General features: G+C 33.2%; 1 protein-coding gene across 10 annotated transcripts in view; it reads right to left on the reverse strand.

Moving 5' to 3' along the window:
* Positions 1-1376: 1376 nt before the first annotated feature.
* Epha5 (EPH receptor A5) overlaps positions 1377-20337 on the reverse strand; it is a 347746-nt gene continuing 328785 nt past the window's right edge. For 8 of the 10 annotated variants that reach the window (XM_052735293.1, XM_052735292.1, XM_052735289.1 and 5 more), the window contains 3 exons: positions 19061-19254; positions 15422-15577; positions 1377-7641 (listed from right to left, as the gene is read on the reverse strand). In XM_052735293.1, the coding sequence (XP_052591253.1) occupies positions 7536-7641; positions 15422-15577; positions 19061-19254 (456 nt within the window). In that variant the 3' untranslated portion in view covers positions 1377-7535. Of the gene's footprint in view, positions 7642-14725; positions 15578-19060; positions 19255-20337 lie in introns of those variants that run through there. The other 2 variants (XM_052735294.1, XM_052735291.1) reach the window with 1 other exon arrangement.

Raw genomic sequence — 20337 nt, forward strand, 5'->3', positions numbered from 1 at the left:
GCAAACAAATAAATGCATATCTGCATGATGATTTTAAAGGAATTAAATTAAATACATAGTTGAAAATTATGTGGCAGAGACTGATATTAAATATGCTTAGGGAGTAACTAGGACTAGAAGAACTTTAATCAGATAGGTTAAAAAAGTACAATGTTCTGTGGGTATGGAAGGCTCTTAGTAAAGGAAGAATTACACACATTGATCCTAAGGTAGATACAACTAAGATCCACTGAGAACAAGGAGGAGAGATACAGGACTAGACTCAACTTGAAATACTTGCATCAAGTAATATGATTCATATTTATTTCCTTTTATTGAAACAACTTCTCATACATATAATACTTACTATTAAAAAACTTTTCCTTCAATAACTATTTTAGAGAGTCAGTTTTTAGAGGGTCACCTGGTATTTGGCATGCATTCCATTTTAATAATAATTATAACTCATATGATGTTTTAAAATTGTGTTTATACACCTATTATTTTAAATTGCATGTTGCCTTTAAGTAATGTTTGTTCTTTTGAAACTAGGACACTTTAAATTCACTATATTTTATGAGATCACTGTTGTGTCTGGAAATGCAAAAGACTTGCATAAATTCAAGCCAGAGAAAATCCCAGCATGGAGAACAGAAATTGGACACAAAGTCCCACCCAGAACTAAGAATCTTTTTTCTATTGGTAGCTGCTGGGAGAGATAAAATATGTTTCCTTCAATGGAATGACATCCCTTATATCAAGCATACCCACTGGGAAGCCTCATGCTCAGGAATAGTTGGCCAACATAAAATGAATTCCTTGGTTTTTTTTTTTTGAGAGTTTCTCTTTTGTGTGTGTTTTCTTTGCTTACTTATTATCTATTATCTATCTATCTATCATCTATGTATTTATTGTGTGTATTGTTTTAAGAAAGAGAAAAATATGGGGTTGGGAAGGTAGGAAGGGGTGTGTGTGTGTGTGTGTGTGTGTGTGTGTGTGTGTGTGTGTATGTGTGTGTGCCTGGTGTCTGCAGAATCCAGAGGAGTCCCTGGAAGCCCTGGGATGTCAGTTATGAGCTGCCAAACCTAAGTCTTCTGTAAGACCATCAGATGCTCTTAACCCTGATTCACCTCTTCAACTCCCATAACATTTTAAACATAATCAACTTTGAAAAAAATTAGGAAAATTTAACAGCACAGAACTCTGTTTTTCCCTCAAAAAAAATGTCTCTTTTGCCCTATCAATTTCATGTAGTTTATTATTTTGATATGGTAAAAGTAAATTTTTACTTGATGTTTTATGTATAACTGAGTCAGAATGAATACTAAGAATTTTCAAAAATCTCAAAATACTTATTGAACTTTGAATTTGGAAGAAAATTGTCAGCAAAACACATGTGAAATTTCAATTTTTAAAGAACATTAGTTATATTAGAAGTCGAAATAATGAATATTTATTACAAACATTTGAGGTTGTAGTAAATCACAAAACTGGGCAATTGTTTTGAATTAGTTGAAGAAATGATGACCTCTACCACAAAAGTATCTGAACCGAGTTGTTATCCCTGTGTGAAGAACTAAAAAGCTGAAAAATGTTACCTCAGAATGAATACACTAGCATGTGATCAGTGAGACCCTGGAACCTGCATGAAGGCTAACACTTTGATTGGTGGAAATGTAAAATTCACTTTTTCCTTGGTGATCCCCAGCTCTGTCATTAGTTAAGGGAGTCAACAATATGCATCTCAAATGTAAACATGAAAATTCCCTCTGCAGAATGCCTTCTTCATTAAGCTTTTGTTACCACATTACTCCAATTTTGTCAATAGTAAGTATGAGAATGGTAAAATTGTTTTTAAATAGTGTCTTTACTTCTGTAGTACATTAACAACAAGGTAAGTCTAAATGAAAACCACTCTGAGTAACATATGAGAATAAATATTGAAATAGTAAATAAAATACTAATAATGGAATTTTATACATCAGCATTACTTATGATTATTGTATAAGCATAATATGTCATTTTCTATATTGAAAATGCACAAATTACAAAATGACTCTATGGTGATATTTTATTTGTGCTGAAATGTGATTTTATTTGTATGTTAACAAATAAAGTTACCTGGGAATCAGAACTAAAAGCAAGCCATTTAGCAGAAGTCCAGCGGTGGTGGCACACACCCTTAATCCGATCACATGGCAGGCAGAGTCTCTGTGTGGTCAAGGCCAAGGCCAAGCGGTGACCTGAACCTTTAATCCCAGTGCCAACCATAGAGACTGGAGGTCTGTATAGACAGGCCGTGATGAGGAAATCATGTGGTTGGGTTTAGAACCAATGAGAAGGTTGAACAGACAGGCAATAAAAAGACAGGACATAGGAGAAGGTCTCTCCCCAAAGGGAAGGACGGCAGTGAGTGGTAAGCTAAAGGCTATTCACTAGTGCTCTGATCTCTTGGGCTTTTAACTCTGTATTTGGCTCTGTGTTTCTTATTTAATAAGACCGTTTAGAATTTTGTCTACATGATTCAATCTATAGAATAGATATCATTTGCCATTTTTAAATGATCACTATGATATAATACTTACAAAAATAAGGAGCCTTGCTTCTTAATCCCCTTCTTGTAGGAATGTTTTCTTCTTGCAATGTGATAGCAGAAATGCCTACCAATAAGATGGTCTCAGGTTGATGCCAGTTACAAAAATGTCCCCCTTTGTAGATGGTACAAATAGCATATACTTTTCCATTTTTACTTTTTGTTGTGATTCATGTTGTTGTTTTGTTTTATTGTTTTTCCTCAAGTGAATTTTGTATTATATTGTCACTGTGAATGTAGGTCATGTTCTACAATCTTAGGTTATATGGAATATGTATATGATCACTTTTTATTTTAGAAAATAAAACTTTTTTATCAGAATAAAGATCCTATGCAAAAGGCTATAAATTTAAAATCTTAGGAAAGATCAAGTAGGACAATCAGATTTTACTATATTCAAAGGACTTTTATTTTCTGAAAAAATATAAAATTTAATATCTTACACTACAAAAACATGTACACAAACTGAAAGCACATAGAGATGCAGATGGGAACCAATACGAAAGTGCTCATCCTTCCTTGAATTCACTCTGCGGCAGAGACACAAGACATCGTGATGCCTACCAAAGAATTGTATAGGCTACATAAATGTCTCTGATCTTCTGGAAACCAAGAGATTTTTATAAACATTAACAAAGGACAGAGTCTGGCTTTAGTCTCAGACAATTACAAATGCATTATATATATAATATATTCTTTTAAATAATTAATTGCAAAACTACAGTAGTCTAAATATTCACATACAGTCGACCACTCAAACTTCAGTGAATATAGCACCCAGCTTGAAAAGATGGGATATTGTTTTTTGCCAACTTTACTTTTTTCCAATAGCATTGAGAAAAGGAACTTGAGTCTGGTTATAAACAGACATTCTTTTTTAAAATAAATAGCAGCTTTTTCTAAGTGACAATTACGTGGTCATTCTGAATAAGAACATTCAACCATTGATGTATGAAAAGACTCATAAATTAACAAGAAATGAGAAGAAAGTTCTTATCTATTTCTTTCCTGATACATTGCTATATAATTAACAGCATAATAGAGGAAAAATATTCAATGTAACCAGCTGTGCTATAGCATTGAAAAACTGATGACTTATTCGAGCTATCAAATTTCAAATAAAGCTACCATTATGATTCTGTTCATTCGCTCATTATTATCACCATTGCCTTCTTATTGTCCCTACTTCTTATTTACATTGAGGTTAAACATCTGGCAATGTTCAAACAAAGACTATTTATTATCACATTTAATTTTCCCTCCTAATTTTGTGAAAGAACAGAATGAAAAAGAGATATTTTCTACTATGCACCATCATATACTACTACGTCTCTAACATCTGACTCTTTTTGCCATCTAATGTACCATTACAGCCAAAACACCTTCCAGAGAAGAACAGTTCTCATTGTGCTTCTGAAAACCCACTTCAATACACATACAAATATCTTCTTTACAGCCTTTTGCTTCCACATAGAATCCAAATATTAAACATGCAAATGCATAAGTTTTCAATGGATAGTAACAGTTCCACTTTAACATGAAATGTGAAAGTTTTATCTCTTTTGTTACATGGTGGTTAGAATCGTTTTATAAACAGAGCTAAGGGTGTTTAGCATTATTTGTGACAATTCCAAAATGAATAATTCTAGACACATTTAAACTTTAATAAAATATTTCTATGTAAATTGTACAATGATTGTATTACTTTAGAACACCAGGTTGCTCAATAAAATACAGGGATTAAAAAACATGCACATTACAGATTTTAAATGGTGAAAATCAGTATCTTTACATTTTACATATAATCAGTACATTTCAGAGATAGTGATTTTTTTGTCAGAGTACATGCTAGTGAATGGCATGATTAGATATAAATCATGATTGATAAACATAGTAACCAAATGACTTCAAATAGAACCAGTCAGTTCAGAGCAATTTCCTGTTGTACCACCTTACAAAACAGTTACAAATCATTTTACAAATCAGTTACAGGTGTGAGTTTATGGAATCTGTACTTTATTTTCTGGGAGTTGGTGAGTAAGGAAATGAATCCACAGGAAAAGAATTCACACCATCAGGATTTGCCAAGTCTAGTGCTGAGTGGCAGACTCACTACATTTCACGAGAGCAGACTCCTCCCTCTATTCCACTTCTCACATTTATAGATGAGATTGGCACTTTTCAATTGGTGACATATCCAAGGGTGAACAAATATTTTAGAAAGGCGTTCTTTCCTCTTTAGCGGGGCAGAGCTTGTATAATTTAAAAGTCTATTTCTGCTAAAATCATATTGACATTCTTTAGAAACTCTCCACCAAATTGAGATATGGATGAAAGCTGTGTGGCCATTAAGCATTCCTTCTGAATTACTTTCCCAATGTAATACTTGAATAGCAAAGGAAAAATAAATTTGATTCAAATGAATTTATATTCTGTTGTGACAAAGCTGAAATCATTACTCCAACAGCCAGCCACTTATGCGTAAGTGACCCACCTTAATCTCTGAACACACAGAATTGAAAAACAATTTAGAATGTATTTTTTATGTCCCTATAGTTGTGGCTTATACAAGCTCTAAATTGTGAATTTGTAAACATTTTTGTTATGAAGTTCTCAAAATTACTTTATCACTAAGATTCAAATAATTTTTCAAAATTCAGTAGAGTATAATAAAATCAATCTTTTTGATAGGAATGAGTTTTAATAATTTTGTGTATTTTAAATGTATACATGCGTCTTTCTTAATGATGATGTCTATCTGTGATGTTCAATGTGACAATATTAAACTACTTCTTTCAATTCTGAAAATTTCACTAAACTAATAGAGATTTCCTGAATACAGTGTGGATCTACAGTGGTTCATGCCCCATGTAGTTGTTTTGATCTTTCCTTATTCATTAGCAAAGAGCTATTTCATTCTTTTAAAAAGGATGAGAAAGAAAGAATGAAAGAAAGGAGGAAGGAAGGAAACATGGAAGGGAGGAAAGGAAGGAGGGAGGGAGGAAGGGACAGAGGGAGGAAGGGAGGGATGGAGGGAGGGAGGAAGAGGACCTCTCCCTAGCTGCTTTTCTTACATGGGTTATATGCTTCCAAGCACAAGGACCACCACTCACAAAACACTGGTATCTCCTCTTCAGATCTTACCTCTCTCATATGCTTTTACCAAGGTAGCCCTGAAGTCCTGATTTAAGTTATCTGCTCCTCAAATATCACACACCATTCTCCTGATTTTATTAAGTGTAACAACATAAATATTGTTTATGTCAATATGACGCTCACTTTTTCAAACATTTCAGCAAACTGCGTGAACTTTACCCCAAATGAGAACCCTTTGCTGGTGTAGTGTATAGAATACACTGAAGGACTATCATATATTACTTAGCAAGTTTAATTTTTAAATATTTTACTTTGGTTCTTCAAAGTATTTTCAATATTATGTAATGGAGGACAAAATGTAATTAAAAATTAACAAGTTATTATTAATAAAACTTAAAATTCTGAGTAAAAAAACACTTTTTTTTTTCATTTTTTACTGCTGACTTAATATCAAACTTTTGTAAATGAGTCACAATGGGAGTGATTACAATGATGAGCACAAAGGGAGATGCTGAGTGCCCCGTGTCTGGACAGTAACAGGAGCCAGCACACTCCAGTCTCTCTACATCCACATAAATGTGCCCTTTGTGTCAACTTTGTTTGAGAAAATATTTTCTGTAACTTAGAAAGACGGAATTTCAGAGAAGGGTGTGAGATTAATGGCTAGTGCTTCTTTGTCAGAGATAGTAGAAATTGTTTGTAAAAATCCAAAAGGGGGCCGGGCGGTGGTGGCGCACACCTTTAATCCCAGCACTCGGGAGGCAGAGGCAAGCGGATCTCTGTGAGTTCGAGGCCAGCCTGGGCTACCAAGTGAGTTCCAGGAAAGGCGCAAAGCTACACAGAGAAACCCTGTCTCAAAAAACCAAAAAAAAAAAAAAAAATCCAAAAGGGAATTCGTCTTAGAGACATTAGCTGTTTACATAAAATAATTAGTTGCTTTCAAAATGAGAGAAAAAGACATCAACTTGGGCTGGATTTTTTTTTTTCTACTGTTTCCTATTTCTCTTATTCATTACAGCCTGGAACACCCTTTCCTGTATGCTGCCAAAATTAAAACACCATCAAAAAGGCAAGCAGAACAATATTGTATACACATTCAAACACACACACACACACACACACACACACACACACACACACACACACACATACAAGTCCAAGGTTAGTCAGTTCCTGGGCATATTGCAAACTATACAGTATATACACATTTATTACCTAATAGTCTCCAGAAAAAGCAACTACAAGTAAATTATGTAACACAGAAAAATAAATATACACCCTGTATTGAACTTTTCCTTGACCAAGCAACATGTTTATATATACTATTTTCTATAACTTAACAACTGTAATTGCATTTTAAATTACACACTGTTTTTAAGGAATAATCTAATCATATTGCTCTTCAATACACTTATTTAGACAATAAGACTTGAAGTAAACGTCAGTGAAATGCAGCTTTTCTTAGCCCACACATGGCTTTACAACTTTTCCTTTCAAGTAGATCCCTGGAAGTTTTGAAAGGGGCTGCCTTAACAGTCTATAAAGGTGCTGTATCTTGATATATTTCATGTACAAAATTCTGTGGAAATAATGGGGGAGGATTTAGTTACTACTTTATTATAGGATGCTTATGCCCATTTTGTTTTCACTCTATGTAGGTTACATTTGTTTCATGAAAAATGAAGAACTAAGAGGAAGATATGGAGATTTTAGGAAAATATTGATTACAAGTTCAACGACTGAGACAAATGCCTCCAGAGGTTTAGAAACCACTCTTTTCCCTTTTCCCTTATAATTGTTAAAACAAATCTCAGGGCTGTTTACAAAGTGCAGAGTCGTTCGCTTGAGGAAGTGACCCATGCGGAGGTCACACTGGCACCATCCCATTTCCCAGCTGCACCTTCATCTCTTGAAGGCTGCTCATGATCTTCTTCTGGTGACCGACCAGAGTCACTCCCAGGCGCCTCAAATCCCTGCATGAAGAAAGCACACATTGGATGTATGTATTGAGTCAGTTTGGAGCACACCGCAATAGTTCACGTTGGCAAAAAAAATGTTTTGCAGGAATTAGTCACAAAACAGTGACAATTTTAGATATTCACAGTCCAGTGTTCAGGTTCTAAAACTTAAAAAAAAAAAACCTATTTGCAGTCAAAGAAAATGTACACGTTTATTTCTGTGGATGAATATCATCATTTAAATGGTACATAGTGGTGAAAAATTAATGTTTATATCTTACCAATAAATTTTAAACTCAATGGGTACAGTTTAATTGAACAATATTGACAATGTGATCCTAAAACAACATCAAATATTATTTTTGCTAAAAGAAATATAAAATGTAATTTAAAGTTTTACACCTTGTCAGTTGAAGACTGAACTCTTCAAGAGACTCATTCATTCAGTGTAGCCATCATACACGACAGATAGCCTTACACAATAATCATTACAACAGTGCTTTTATAACAAAGTTTTATGTCTTTTTTTTTTTAATTTTGGATTCAAAGCGCCAGAGTTTCAACTTTTACCAAATCAAGCATCAGCTTCTGTTTTCTTTTGACATTTAGGGAATTCTGAAGACTATGCACTTTCAAAATGGCTTTCATTCTAGATTCTTTTCCTGTGTTGCAAAAATAATCTTTTTCTAATTTTTTATTTATTTTACATATCAACCACAGTTTGATATATAAACTCCCTCCTCTTTTCCCATTCCTTCCCCCGACTTCTAGTCTACCCCTCCTTATCCATTCTTCCTCTGGCAAAAATAATCACATTACTCAAAAAAAAAATCTTGAAGTGTTTATATTTTAAACTAATAATATCTTATAAAACTCCCAAAACAAGGATATTCATTTTAAATGCTATTTCATAGACTTTAAAGGAAATTATTCCTCAAAAGGGTGTTTGGACAATATAATCAATGCACGTATTTGGAAAATTATATGAACTAATTCTAAGAAAAATTAACACTTATAACTCATAATTCTAAGTGACAAATATGTCTAACATTTTAGAATTATTTAGGAAATCACCTTGCTAAAGACATTAGCTTAATAATTTTTATTATTTTTGTATTCATTGTTAATTTTAATTTTCTTACCTATCAAATAGAATTAAAGACAATGACAAGACCATAATAGGTAAAATATAGCAGTTTCAGGTAACACAAAGATATACAAAGATATCTCTTAGCAAGAAGACTGAGCACCTTGGCTTCAACTTTGTCAGCCTTGGAAAAAATTATCTACTAAGGTAATTTCATATTTCTTTTCTTTTTTATGGTTTTTGGATTTCTTATGAATTTTAGAAAATGAGAAGCAACTTAAATACTACTGATACTTATGACAGTAATATATTTCTTTCTTACAATATAAATATTAAACATTAATTACAAGATCTCAGTGAACAGTATAAAAATAATAATAGCTGATGTGGTTTGCAAGAGAATCATCAGCAAAACATTCAATAAAAATCCACTTGGAAACAAAGTCACCATTGTTATATCACAGTAATAGATAATTGAAGATTAAAGTCCAAATAAAAATACTTTAGTTGAATTTAGTTGTGTTTCTTTCCAATTAAATTCACATTCACAGGCTTGCCATTGACAAGGTGAGTCAATGCCATTACAGGGCTACTCTGTTCACTGTAGGTTACTTAACAGTCTTTCTGGCTTCTGCTGAATGAATACTAGACTACGAGGAGAGACTCCTCATTATTGAGGGGACAAAATTCTTTAGACAGTGATGAATTTCTAATGGAAACACTCTCCATATTGAAAACCACATCATTTAACATAAGAACAACCAGTGATACCTAATAATCATCCAGTTTCTCAGTATTAGAAAAGTATATAATGGCAACACAGAATTTAAAAATAATTTTACTTTATGGATAAAGAGACACAGATTTGGGAAATTTAAATCATTCATCTGTAGAACACATCAGTAGGCAACTGGGGTAGGACTAAAACTAGGTACCAAACTTTGAAATCCACACTTTAATTTCTCATCACTTATTGGTGTGATTTTGAAAAACATTTCACATTAAATGTAAAAAAAATATTTCTGGTTAAAAAAAAAGGAAACTCTGAACACATAATTGAATATAGAAGATCCCTAAAGGACTGAACACGCTTTGCTGTTGTTTTGACTAAAGTTGTATAAGGAATCTACATTTCAACATAATTTCCATTGTTGGGCAATTCTGATCATTCTCTATATTTTATGAAAAATTGTGTAAAGTGAACCTTTATGGGTGTTTATCAGTAAAGTATAGATCAGAGCCAGAACCAAAAACACTAAATTTTGAGCTTAGAAATAATCAATTCCTAGTAAAAATAATTAAATTGAGACTAGAAATTATATTTTAAAATGAATGTTTGTCATACATATTGCAAAATGCTAAGTGATGCATCTATGTCCTGAGGACTACATCTTTATTTAAGAAACATATTTATTCAAGTTACATAATTCATAATTACTCATGTAGTCAGTGGAAACAACTTTTAAAGAATAACTATTACATTTTACTCTTAATGACTTAAAACCCAAAATGTATTGGTTTTCCAACTCAAATGATGTGGAATTTTCACATGTAACAGCACTTTAATTTGAAGGATGTGCCTGTGTACATATGTTAGTTCTGGCTCTTGGCTAGAATGACATTGAATCATTTTGACTTATTTTTTTTACATGTGTAGCTTTGCTAATGCTGTTGCAATTATAATTTATTTCTCCAAAAACTAGCAGATCACAAAATAATCTAAAATGTTGATGGCATGAGTATGCTACACTAAAAAAAGGCATGTTTTAAAGAATTTCATTGCGTTACTGAATACGGGTACATACTTTTTGTTTATGTTATGCAATCATTTTAAATATTTTTATAAATAATGGACATCTTTTATTTGTGCTATTTCTTTAATCTGATATGTTAGCTTAGGACTTATGAAAGTGATAAATAGGGAAAACATACCAGTATAATTATGTGCTTGTAATAGAGATATTCCTAATATCCTTTTCAGTGGAAAAGAGTGAGAAGTATTTATGCAACTTAAACCAATCTCAGATAACGCCTTAGTGAATTAAGTTGGCACTATAGAAAATTATCTGAAGCTTGAATATCTTTCTTCCAATACTGTCAAATGTATTAGAATGTAGCAAGTAGTTTCATCTCACACATTTCACTATTTCCAACAGTTTCTTTTTTGTTTGTTTTCCTTTGTGAATATTTTTATGTATATGTGCCTGTATGTGTGCATGTGGCATATGCATGCGTGAGCTCAACTGTGTAGACATATGTGGATGCCGGAGGCTAACATCTGGATAGCTTCCTAAATTGCTTCTCTAACTTATTTACATTCATTTATTCATTCATTTATTGAAAGAGGGTCCGTCACTGAACCTACAGTTTGTTGATGCCAATAGTCTGACCAGTGAGTACCCTGGGACTGGCCTGTCTCTGGCCTCCAGAAATAGCTTTAAAAGAGCGTTCTGCCATACCTGGCTTTTATATGGGTGCTTGGTAACTAAATTCATGATAGCTCAGAAAGTGCTTTACCCCATAAGCCATCTCCCAGTCATAACAGTTTTTATTTTATTGTCACCCACATATATAAAGTGGGCAGATTTGTAATAATAGTAACATTGTGTGTGACAATGAAGTGACTCCATTCCTGTACAGGGACTTTACAGGGACTTTGGGAAGGAAACATTTTCTGATGGTTAAGGATACACCATTTTTTTTTCCTATTTCACTGTGCATCTAAGACATGTCAGGTCTAGACAGTTTTAGATGCATCCCTTTATACATTACATTAATTGCATTGTGACCACTTGGAATCTGAACAATACTTAAGGCTGTTTCTAGCTCTGATACAGCACCCTTAAGCATAGACTTACGTAGCCAAATATGACGAGAAAAGGACATAGAAGACTGCATTATGTTGGCAAGACTTGACATGTTTTAGAAGATCTGTAAATGTAACCTGGTACCATTGCTGGAATTACATTTCAACATCTTTAAACATTATTTCATGATATGAAATAATGAAAAACTCTCTTAATATCTGGTGATGCTGAAGTAGTAGAATAAGCTAAAAAATAGAAAGTGCCTGATATATATGGAGCCATCCTATTGATTACTCAGAATACAATTCGTGTGTGTGTGTGTGTGTGTGTGTGTGTGTGTGTGTGTGTGAGAGAGAGAGAGAGAGAGAGAGAGAGAGAGAGAGAGAGAGAGAGAGAGAGAGAGAGAGATTGCTGATTCTCTGTTGTGCTTTATATACCTTTTAACCCTATTAATGGAATTAAAATCCATCACCACTAGCTAGATAGTAGCAGGGATACGAGAGACTAATGAATATTCACTCAACCTCACAAAATTTTGGTTTTTATCAGTTTTATAATGTAGCTATGCTGTCAGTTTTTCCTGGCTTATTTTAAAACTTATTAGGTACTGTGCAAGGTAAATGTATTTATCAAGAAAATATTCAGTCATTTTGTATTGATGAGACCTTGTTAAACACACACACACACACACACACACACACACACACACACACACACACACACATTCAGAGTATTAGCTTAACTGCACTGAGCACAGAGAACAGCAAGCTCTCCTATGCATGCTTTGAGAGCATACTAAATTATGTGTAATGACTTTCTTCACAGGTTAATGAAGTTTTTTGAGTTAGTCTGCACAAATTTAGGTTCCAGATTTAGAAAACTGTTGTTTTAGTATCATGAGAGACCATTCTTATAACTGTTCCAGGAACCTCTTCAGCTTACTGCAAATTGGTACAAAATTTAAATTCACTGGATTTTGCTCATTTTCTAAATCACCAAGGTTTGACAGCACAGGCCTGAAAAGAAATCTACAAAGCAGCTTTGATTAGGCCCTCACTTGAAATCTTTGGCTTCAATTTACCACTTGCCTCCAGCTCACAATTTTCCCTGTCAACAGTAACTCACAGCACTTGTACATGATAGTAGAGTCTTGCCATTTCTCCTACAACAGTTATTCAAATATGATTACTGTATACAGACAGAATAGCATGGTTTGGGAAAAGAAGACAGGCAGCAAGCAGAAGCATCTAAAGTTAAAAGCTACTCTTATTGGATATGCCTTACTTCAAGACACACAGTTGTTCATTTTTTTCCCTCATACATGTACGGGCAAATAGTTGAAAAACAAAGTGATCCTTATTAAAGTAGTTTTTAACCAATGGTTATAATTAGAAAAACTGTTTTCCACACTTGTATTTCTAAATTTAATAAACACTCAAATTTCTCAAGCAGTAAAACACCCTTTTTATGTATATATAGTATTTGTACATTTGCTTTCTTTTGTTGATTTAACATTTTTTAGCTTTGAATGTCAGTCCCTTATTGGTTTCTAGGAATAACATTTTATTATATCTTTCATAGGATTCATATAATTAACATTTAGATATTGGGTAATAACTAGGTATGCAAGGGTATCATCAGGGTGTTCCAAGAGCATGTCCCTGAGATGTGTGGCAACCCCGTTATTGGGAGGTGTTATTTTTCAGCAAAAAACAGCTTTATTTTTCTCTTTATTAAGGTAAAAAACTGAACAAATTACTTTTTTAAATTCTTGTCCAAAGAAGCAACTGATGATTCCTTAATATGTGTTAAATTTAAAATAATACTTTGATAAATAAAACCTACCAATTTGAAACACTATGGTCAGAAGGAGTCATAATAAATGACAGAAGTTGATCCTAATAATGTTAGGCTCTCCAAAAAATCAACTTCTTTGGATATAGAGTCAGCATGCCCAATTCCCAGTAAGGATTATGGTAATGACTATGGATCCCAAGAATTTGAAACAATTTACATAAGAAAACATTCTTTGACTTTACTCTTTTGTTTATAGTAAATGAGTTGAAAGGTAATTTGAAAGAGGCAATTTAACAAAGAAACAATTATAAGACAATAGAAGAGACTCTTAGGTCTTGAGAAAGTACACACACTCTGAAGAGCATTTAGGAGGTTACAGAAATAAATAGGAAAGAATTTTAAGAAATAAGAAAAAGTGAAACCATGACAAAATAATATTAAACACATTTCTACTATCGAGGCCCCCAAGAAATAAAATAATTCAGAGGAAGATAACATTGACACCAAAATAAACTTAAAAAAGAAAAAGAAAACAGGTTATTTTTTTGTAACAATAATTGTGTGTGAAGGAATAAACAAAACTGTAACAGATCTAACTAAATACATGATCATATATTATCTTAATAAAAACAAAGACATTGTTTAATGCAAATAATTTTATTATATATTTACAAGTAATCCGACATTGGGTAGAAGAAATACCTACAGTATCATTTTAATATAAAATGACAAATGACTTTAATAAATTAAAATGACCATTTTTACTGAAAAATTAAATCGTAATTATGTAAAAATAGTTTTAAATCATCAGGAATATTTTTTAGTATACTGTTTAATCATAGCACAGATGAGTTGCTTGAGCATCAAAGAAATAATAGGCAAAACATTCATGTCTTCGAGATGTGATTTACTATTAACTGTGAGAATGGGATTAAGTAAACTAAGAAAGCAAGCCAAGTGGTTGTGATTTTATGTATGTTTAGTTATCAGTGTTAAGGAAGACAGTGTGGCAACTGTGATATTAATCCATAAGAAGTAATGGTACCCTGTTACCTTTTGTAGGGATGAGCAATGAATTCAATGACTCAAGAATGCCAGAATGATAGATAGGAATGTCTAGAGAACTGCTCAGTATTGATATTACATGAAGGGATGAAGTTCAGATAGTGGTTTAGTAACTTAGAGCATCCTAACATTTTAAAAGCCTTATAACAATATTTTAACCTTTAAATTTGCAGGTCATTGGAAGTCAGTTATCATGATTTTACAGGTTAAAACATTATTAATTTAGATGTAATCTAGATGGAACCACAATAGGACAATTATTTTTCACAAATAACGATTAGGCTCAAATAATTACACATAAAGAGTATATAATAAAGTACAAACGACTTACAACCTTAAAGAATTTAATATTTAGCTCTAGTAATTTTTATTTCATAGGATTTGATAAATTGTCTCTTAAACGTGCAAACAGAAAAGGGCACAATTGGTTCCACTGAGATTGTACCGAATGACAGCACACCAGAGGCAGGCTCTAACATAGTCTCATATTTCAAGAATCTAAGTTGCACCATGTAGATGTTAAATGAGATTCCTGCCTGAGAAACTTGGTTTAAACTGTCACATGGGTATTCACTGTAGAGAGCTGTCATTTTGGAAAATGTTTTTTCAGTTTTTGTTTTTGTTTTTTCTTTTTTCCTTTGTATTTTGTTATACAAGACTAACCATACCAATTGTGCTTACAGTTTGTTTTGTTTTATATTTACATTCATATAATGTAAGTACCAGTATAAAAACGCATCAAGAAAACATCTTTTTCCACAACACAAAGTACCAGTCCTTTGCCAAGTAGCTGTAATTCCAGTTATCCAAATGCTCAAATGCTGTTTGTTTGATGCACAAAAAGCAAAGGTATTGGTCACAAGAAGCATGAACCATGCAGCTGTTAACAATACAGGCTAAAAAAAAGATGAGGCTTCTTTGAAATCTGCCACATATGGACACAGATTAATTGCTTCCCCTTGATTGCATCCACTCTGGTGTCTGAATACACTTTTCTTGCCCCAAAAATTATGTAAAAATGATCAGAAAAGTTACTCACTCCAAGGTCACCTGAGCCACAGCATCCATTGAACTGTATCCATTTTCCATGAAAATCTCTGTGTACCTTCCCATCTTGATTGCTTCCAGCCATTCACCTACTGATCTGTAGGCCCCGGACCCCAGAGAACCATGTTCAGCCAACAAAGTAGATACTCTAAAACATATAAAACATAAACATTAGAAGTAACAAACTGATGTTTTTTGATTTGTAATTATAACGTTAAATTAATTTATAGGCTTATGTATTCACTTGCATAATAAACAATTTGAAATACAAGTGGGAAAAAACAAAAATAAGCTTTAGGATTTTACTGTGTACTATGAATATGGGCTAATAATAGAAAAATTAGTGATTTTTTGTGAGAGAAGATAATAGTTTAAGTTTTCATTGTTCATTTTTCATGACATTAAATTATATTCACTTAGTAAAGTTTTAATCTCCATCTAAGATTTCATACATTTGCTTTGAGTTTCCATGTTTCTCAGACAAATATCAACCTATATGGGTAGAAAAAAAAATCCTAATTTTCTCTACCAATTTGTCAAGTGTTTATGATTACAGTATTTGATACAATGGTCCAATGCTTCCTCGTTCTCATTTTCTCTCAGTCTATCATAGTACATATTATCTATACAACTTAAGCGAAATTTTATATTTCACCAGTTCTATTCCACTTACCACCAATTTAATTAAAGAAACCTTTGTGATAAATCCCTTTTGCTAAGGTACCATGCACTCTGACACAGAACCTGAAGGGTCTATTCATGATCTGACCTGAAAGTCTCACTGTACCAGAAGTCAGGCAAGCATCCAAGAGAAGGAAGCAATCAGTAATCCTAACATGTTATGATGCCAGTGAATTACAACTATGTCCAGCATTGCACAATGGCACTCACTAAAGGTACAGTCATGGTATTAATATCATGGTGATAATCAACAGCTCTCTAATTGAATTTAAGGCTGTTCAACAAAAGGGAAATCATCCCTGGTATGGGAAGCCTACCTAATTACTCACAGTTAATGAGTTCATGGATCTTAGAGAAGAACTAACAAAAACTACTTTACTAAATCAACATAATTCCTAACTGCATTCTCAATATTTAAACTTATACCCATAGAAAAGTGTGGGTCTCTCCCTTCATCAAAGAAACAGAGAGCGTTAGAGAATGCACAACTGATCAAAAAGCAGAGAACAAGCAATCATATGGTCCCAAATGATACATCTTCAACACAACTGCTGCATCTAAAGTTCCAAGGGACATTTCAGAAGAGCAGACTCTTAGAAGGCTCTTCTAAGAGCCAGGCCATAGAGAAGTCTTCTGTGAGATTGTGTCTCTTAGAAATGTCAGGAAAGCTATACCCATTGACTCTCAACAACATAGTAGTCTAACCAGACCTGGAAAAGGATGACACCAATATACATTCTAACATGGAGGGGGGCGCGGAATCTCACAGGGCCTCAACCCTAGAGAAGGAATTACAGGCAACTGAGGGATACTGAGAATGAAAGAAATAGTTTTTTTCTAAGGGAGAGTATCAGAACTGGTTATCCAATCATATACATACAAGTGTGTTTGTATGTGTGTGTGTGTGTATGTGTGTGTGTGTGTGTGTGTGTGTGTGTGTGTGTGTGTGTGTGTGTCAATTAGAGAAACCAAGGCAGTGAGTTGAAGAATTTGAGAAAGAGCCAGGGAAGTACATGAGAAGAGTTGGAAGAGGAAAGAGAAAGGAGAAAATGATGTAGTTGTATTTTAAGTTCAAAAATGTAAATTAATATAAAAGACCTCTTCATGTCTCTCCTGCACAGACACTATAGTATCTGGCTTATCTGGAATTCTCTTCTCACTCTCCAGCACAGAAAAAAAACACAAGTTGTTAGGATGATTTTACTTGTCTCTCTCTTATCCTCCAGTGTGTTAGTTCCATAAAGAAGAATATCAAGACCTGCTGAATTAAGCCTGGTGTCTTCAGCTCTCACCTCACAGCATAACGCAGACTGGAATGGTGAATATTCATTGAAGGATATAGTATAATTAATCAACAGTTTATCAGAATTATTAACTATAGAAATAAAGAAAGTAACAGGTATACAGTAGAATGAATATTAAATTATGGAATCATCACAATTTTATAAATAGTCGTCTAAAGAATATTACCATGGGGAGAGTCCAGTAGAGTTTAGCAAACAAGATCATTAATGAAGAACATTTAAGGTCCTAAGAAATATTCAAATATTATTTATATAGTTCCTGAAGTGTTCAAATCTTGTGACATAAGTCAGAGTCGACAAGAGCCATGAGGAAACTCCTTGCAGAATTAAGGTTTGTATGTGATTGTTGAATTAAGGATGGGTAGTGAATGGTACAGTCTGAATGGTTAATCTATGCACAAGGGTAATGTGCTGAATTCTATAGGCCATATATAAGAAATTCCTGTATACCCTATATAAGAAAATAAGGAAGATGTTCAAGAAAAATCAGTATGATTTAGAACACTAGGAACTTTTTTTATTATCACCTTTCCTTAGATCCATTTGTGAGAATAACCACAATATCATTCAAATCATTCCATATCATTCAAAGAGGTAGACTAGAGAAAGGCTTAATATTTTACATAACCATAGGAAATTTAGATGTGGATATTTAAGGAAAAAAACATATGGAATAATTTCTAAGAAGATGCAGTCTCCAGCTGTTATCATAGAAAGTTCAAAATATCTCAACAGATTTTGAGGGCTTATTTCCAAATTATATTAAAATGACTTAGTAAACAAGTGTTGTATCAAGATCATAGAATTTATGCAACTTCATCATGACCAAATGGCTTCATTTAGCTCGTGTTAATAAGCAGCCAATTCAGCTATTAGCATAATTTCCTTTCTTGTAAAAAACAGACAATGGCATTAAATAACAATCTACTAAATTTTCTAATTTGGAACCAACTTGATTTTTGTTAGTGGGAGCATTTCAATAATTTTGTGATAAAGAGAAAACATACTTTGCAAATATCCAATATTGTTTAAATATATTCTTATCGCAATTCAGAAAAGTAGAAATTATGGTTATTTGGCTTGTACACATTCTTCCACAGAATTCCTCATTTATCAGTTTTAAATCTTCAAACTGAATACTAGCTGATTATCTAAATATCTCCATACAGATAAAGGCAAAAGAGTACTTGCAGTCACCCATGTTCATAAACTGAATACTATCATATAATCGTATGTTAATGAGCAATGTTGAAATGTATTCTAAGAATTCATGTGTAATCACTGTTAGATATCTGGATTAAAATGCATCAGTGCTTCCTTAGGCTCTTATAATCTCATTTCTCTACCTGAACTTATGCTCTAGACACATTTAGATCTTGTTTTCTGAAGCTATTCTATTGTCGTGTGCATGTATTTTTTTGACAGTGACCATATTACACAACTAGATTAGGCAAAGACGTTTTTTAGGTATACGTTACCTACATCTTTTTTTTTATTTCAAGAGGGAAACATTATGAAAAATTATAGTTAAATAAACTGTCATACAGATTCATATAGTAACACGTAAGTGACTTAATTGATAAAACATTTATGACATCAACCTGATCAGAGATACTCCGGAAAATTACTCAAGTCTGGCCTTGTACCTGCTCGATGCATTAACCAGTGTCTTCAGACTATTTGGGTTTCGTATCAGCTTGTCCAGCATGTTGACTATTTCATCGAACTTGGGCCTGCTATTCCTATCTTTTTGCCAGCAATCCAGCATTAACTGATAGAGAGCCGCAGGACAGTCCATGGGGCTTGGCAAGCGGTAGCCTTCTTCCACAGCTTTGATCACCTGCACAAAACAAAGCAGAACCAATCCACAACCCCACCAATGTAGCAGAGAAGAGTGCTAACTTCCATCTGTACTTTTAAATTTGTGGTAGTCACCACCATCACTATTTTTATAAACCACTGCAAAACAAACAATTAGGACAGAATGTACTATTACAACATTAAATTTTAAAACTATGCCTTTTTCACATGTTAAAAAACTAAATGATGAGCCTTTAGTGGTGATACATGCCTTTAATCCCAACACTTGGGAGGCAAAAGCAGGTGGATCTCCGTGAGTCTGAGGTCAGCCTGGTCTACAGAGTGAGTTCCAGGACAGCCAAGACTATGTAAAAAGACCTTGTCTCAAGCAACAACAAAAACCAAAACAAAACCTAGATGGTGATGATGTTTAGCTGTAACCTTGGTGAAGGATGTTTTATAAAACTAATTGTCCAAAAATTGAACATGTTTTATTTACTCTTGCACTCTAGAATCAAATGATGATCACATTTTCTCTGAAATATCTTTTTTTCATGAAAGTTTATACAATCACATTATCAAAGTACTAGTATGGAAATTTCATTTCAAAAGAGACTTTTGGATGGTAAATGATGGATAAGTCAAAGGATAAATTAGCATAACTGTCTCATGTATCATTTAGTAATGTCAAGGTCTGACTGTTTATTATTATCTTTGGATTTCTGTCAGGAATTTGAAATGACTATCTACTGGCACAGGCATTATAAATATTTATTTTAAACACATGTATAAGCATCAGTCCATTTCTGGGGATTAAAAAACATAATATTGTTGCTGACATCAAAATATCTAAAAAGAGGAAATGTTTGTTTGTATTATTAAATACTATAGTGGCCTTTTAATTCATTTATGAAAATATCCTACATTATTAAGGAATATATTTCTCAAAAACACTATAAATTTAATTGTATCATACCCCAAATAATTTAGGTTTTGTTTAACAAACTGTAGAATAAAATCAGCAAAGGAACTTTTTAAAAACAATCTTCAGGGACTGAGGGTAAGGCAACCCCTTCACAACAAAGGGGATGACATGTGATCCAATGTGGTGCAGGTAGGAAGA

The sequence above is a fragment of the Peromyscus californicus genome, unplaced genomic scaffold, assembly GCF_007827085.1.
Source record: "Peromyscus californicus insignis strain IS unplaced genomic scaffold, ASM782708v3 Scaffold_13__1_contigs__length_99412109, whole genome shotgun sequence".
NCBI classification, from domain to species: Eukaryota; Metazoa; Chordata; class Mammalia; order Rodentia; family Cricetidae; genus Peromyscus; species Peromyscus californicus.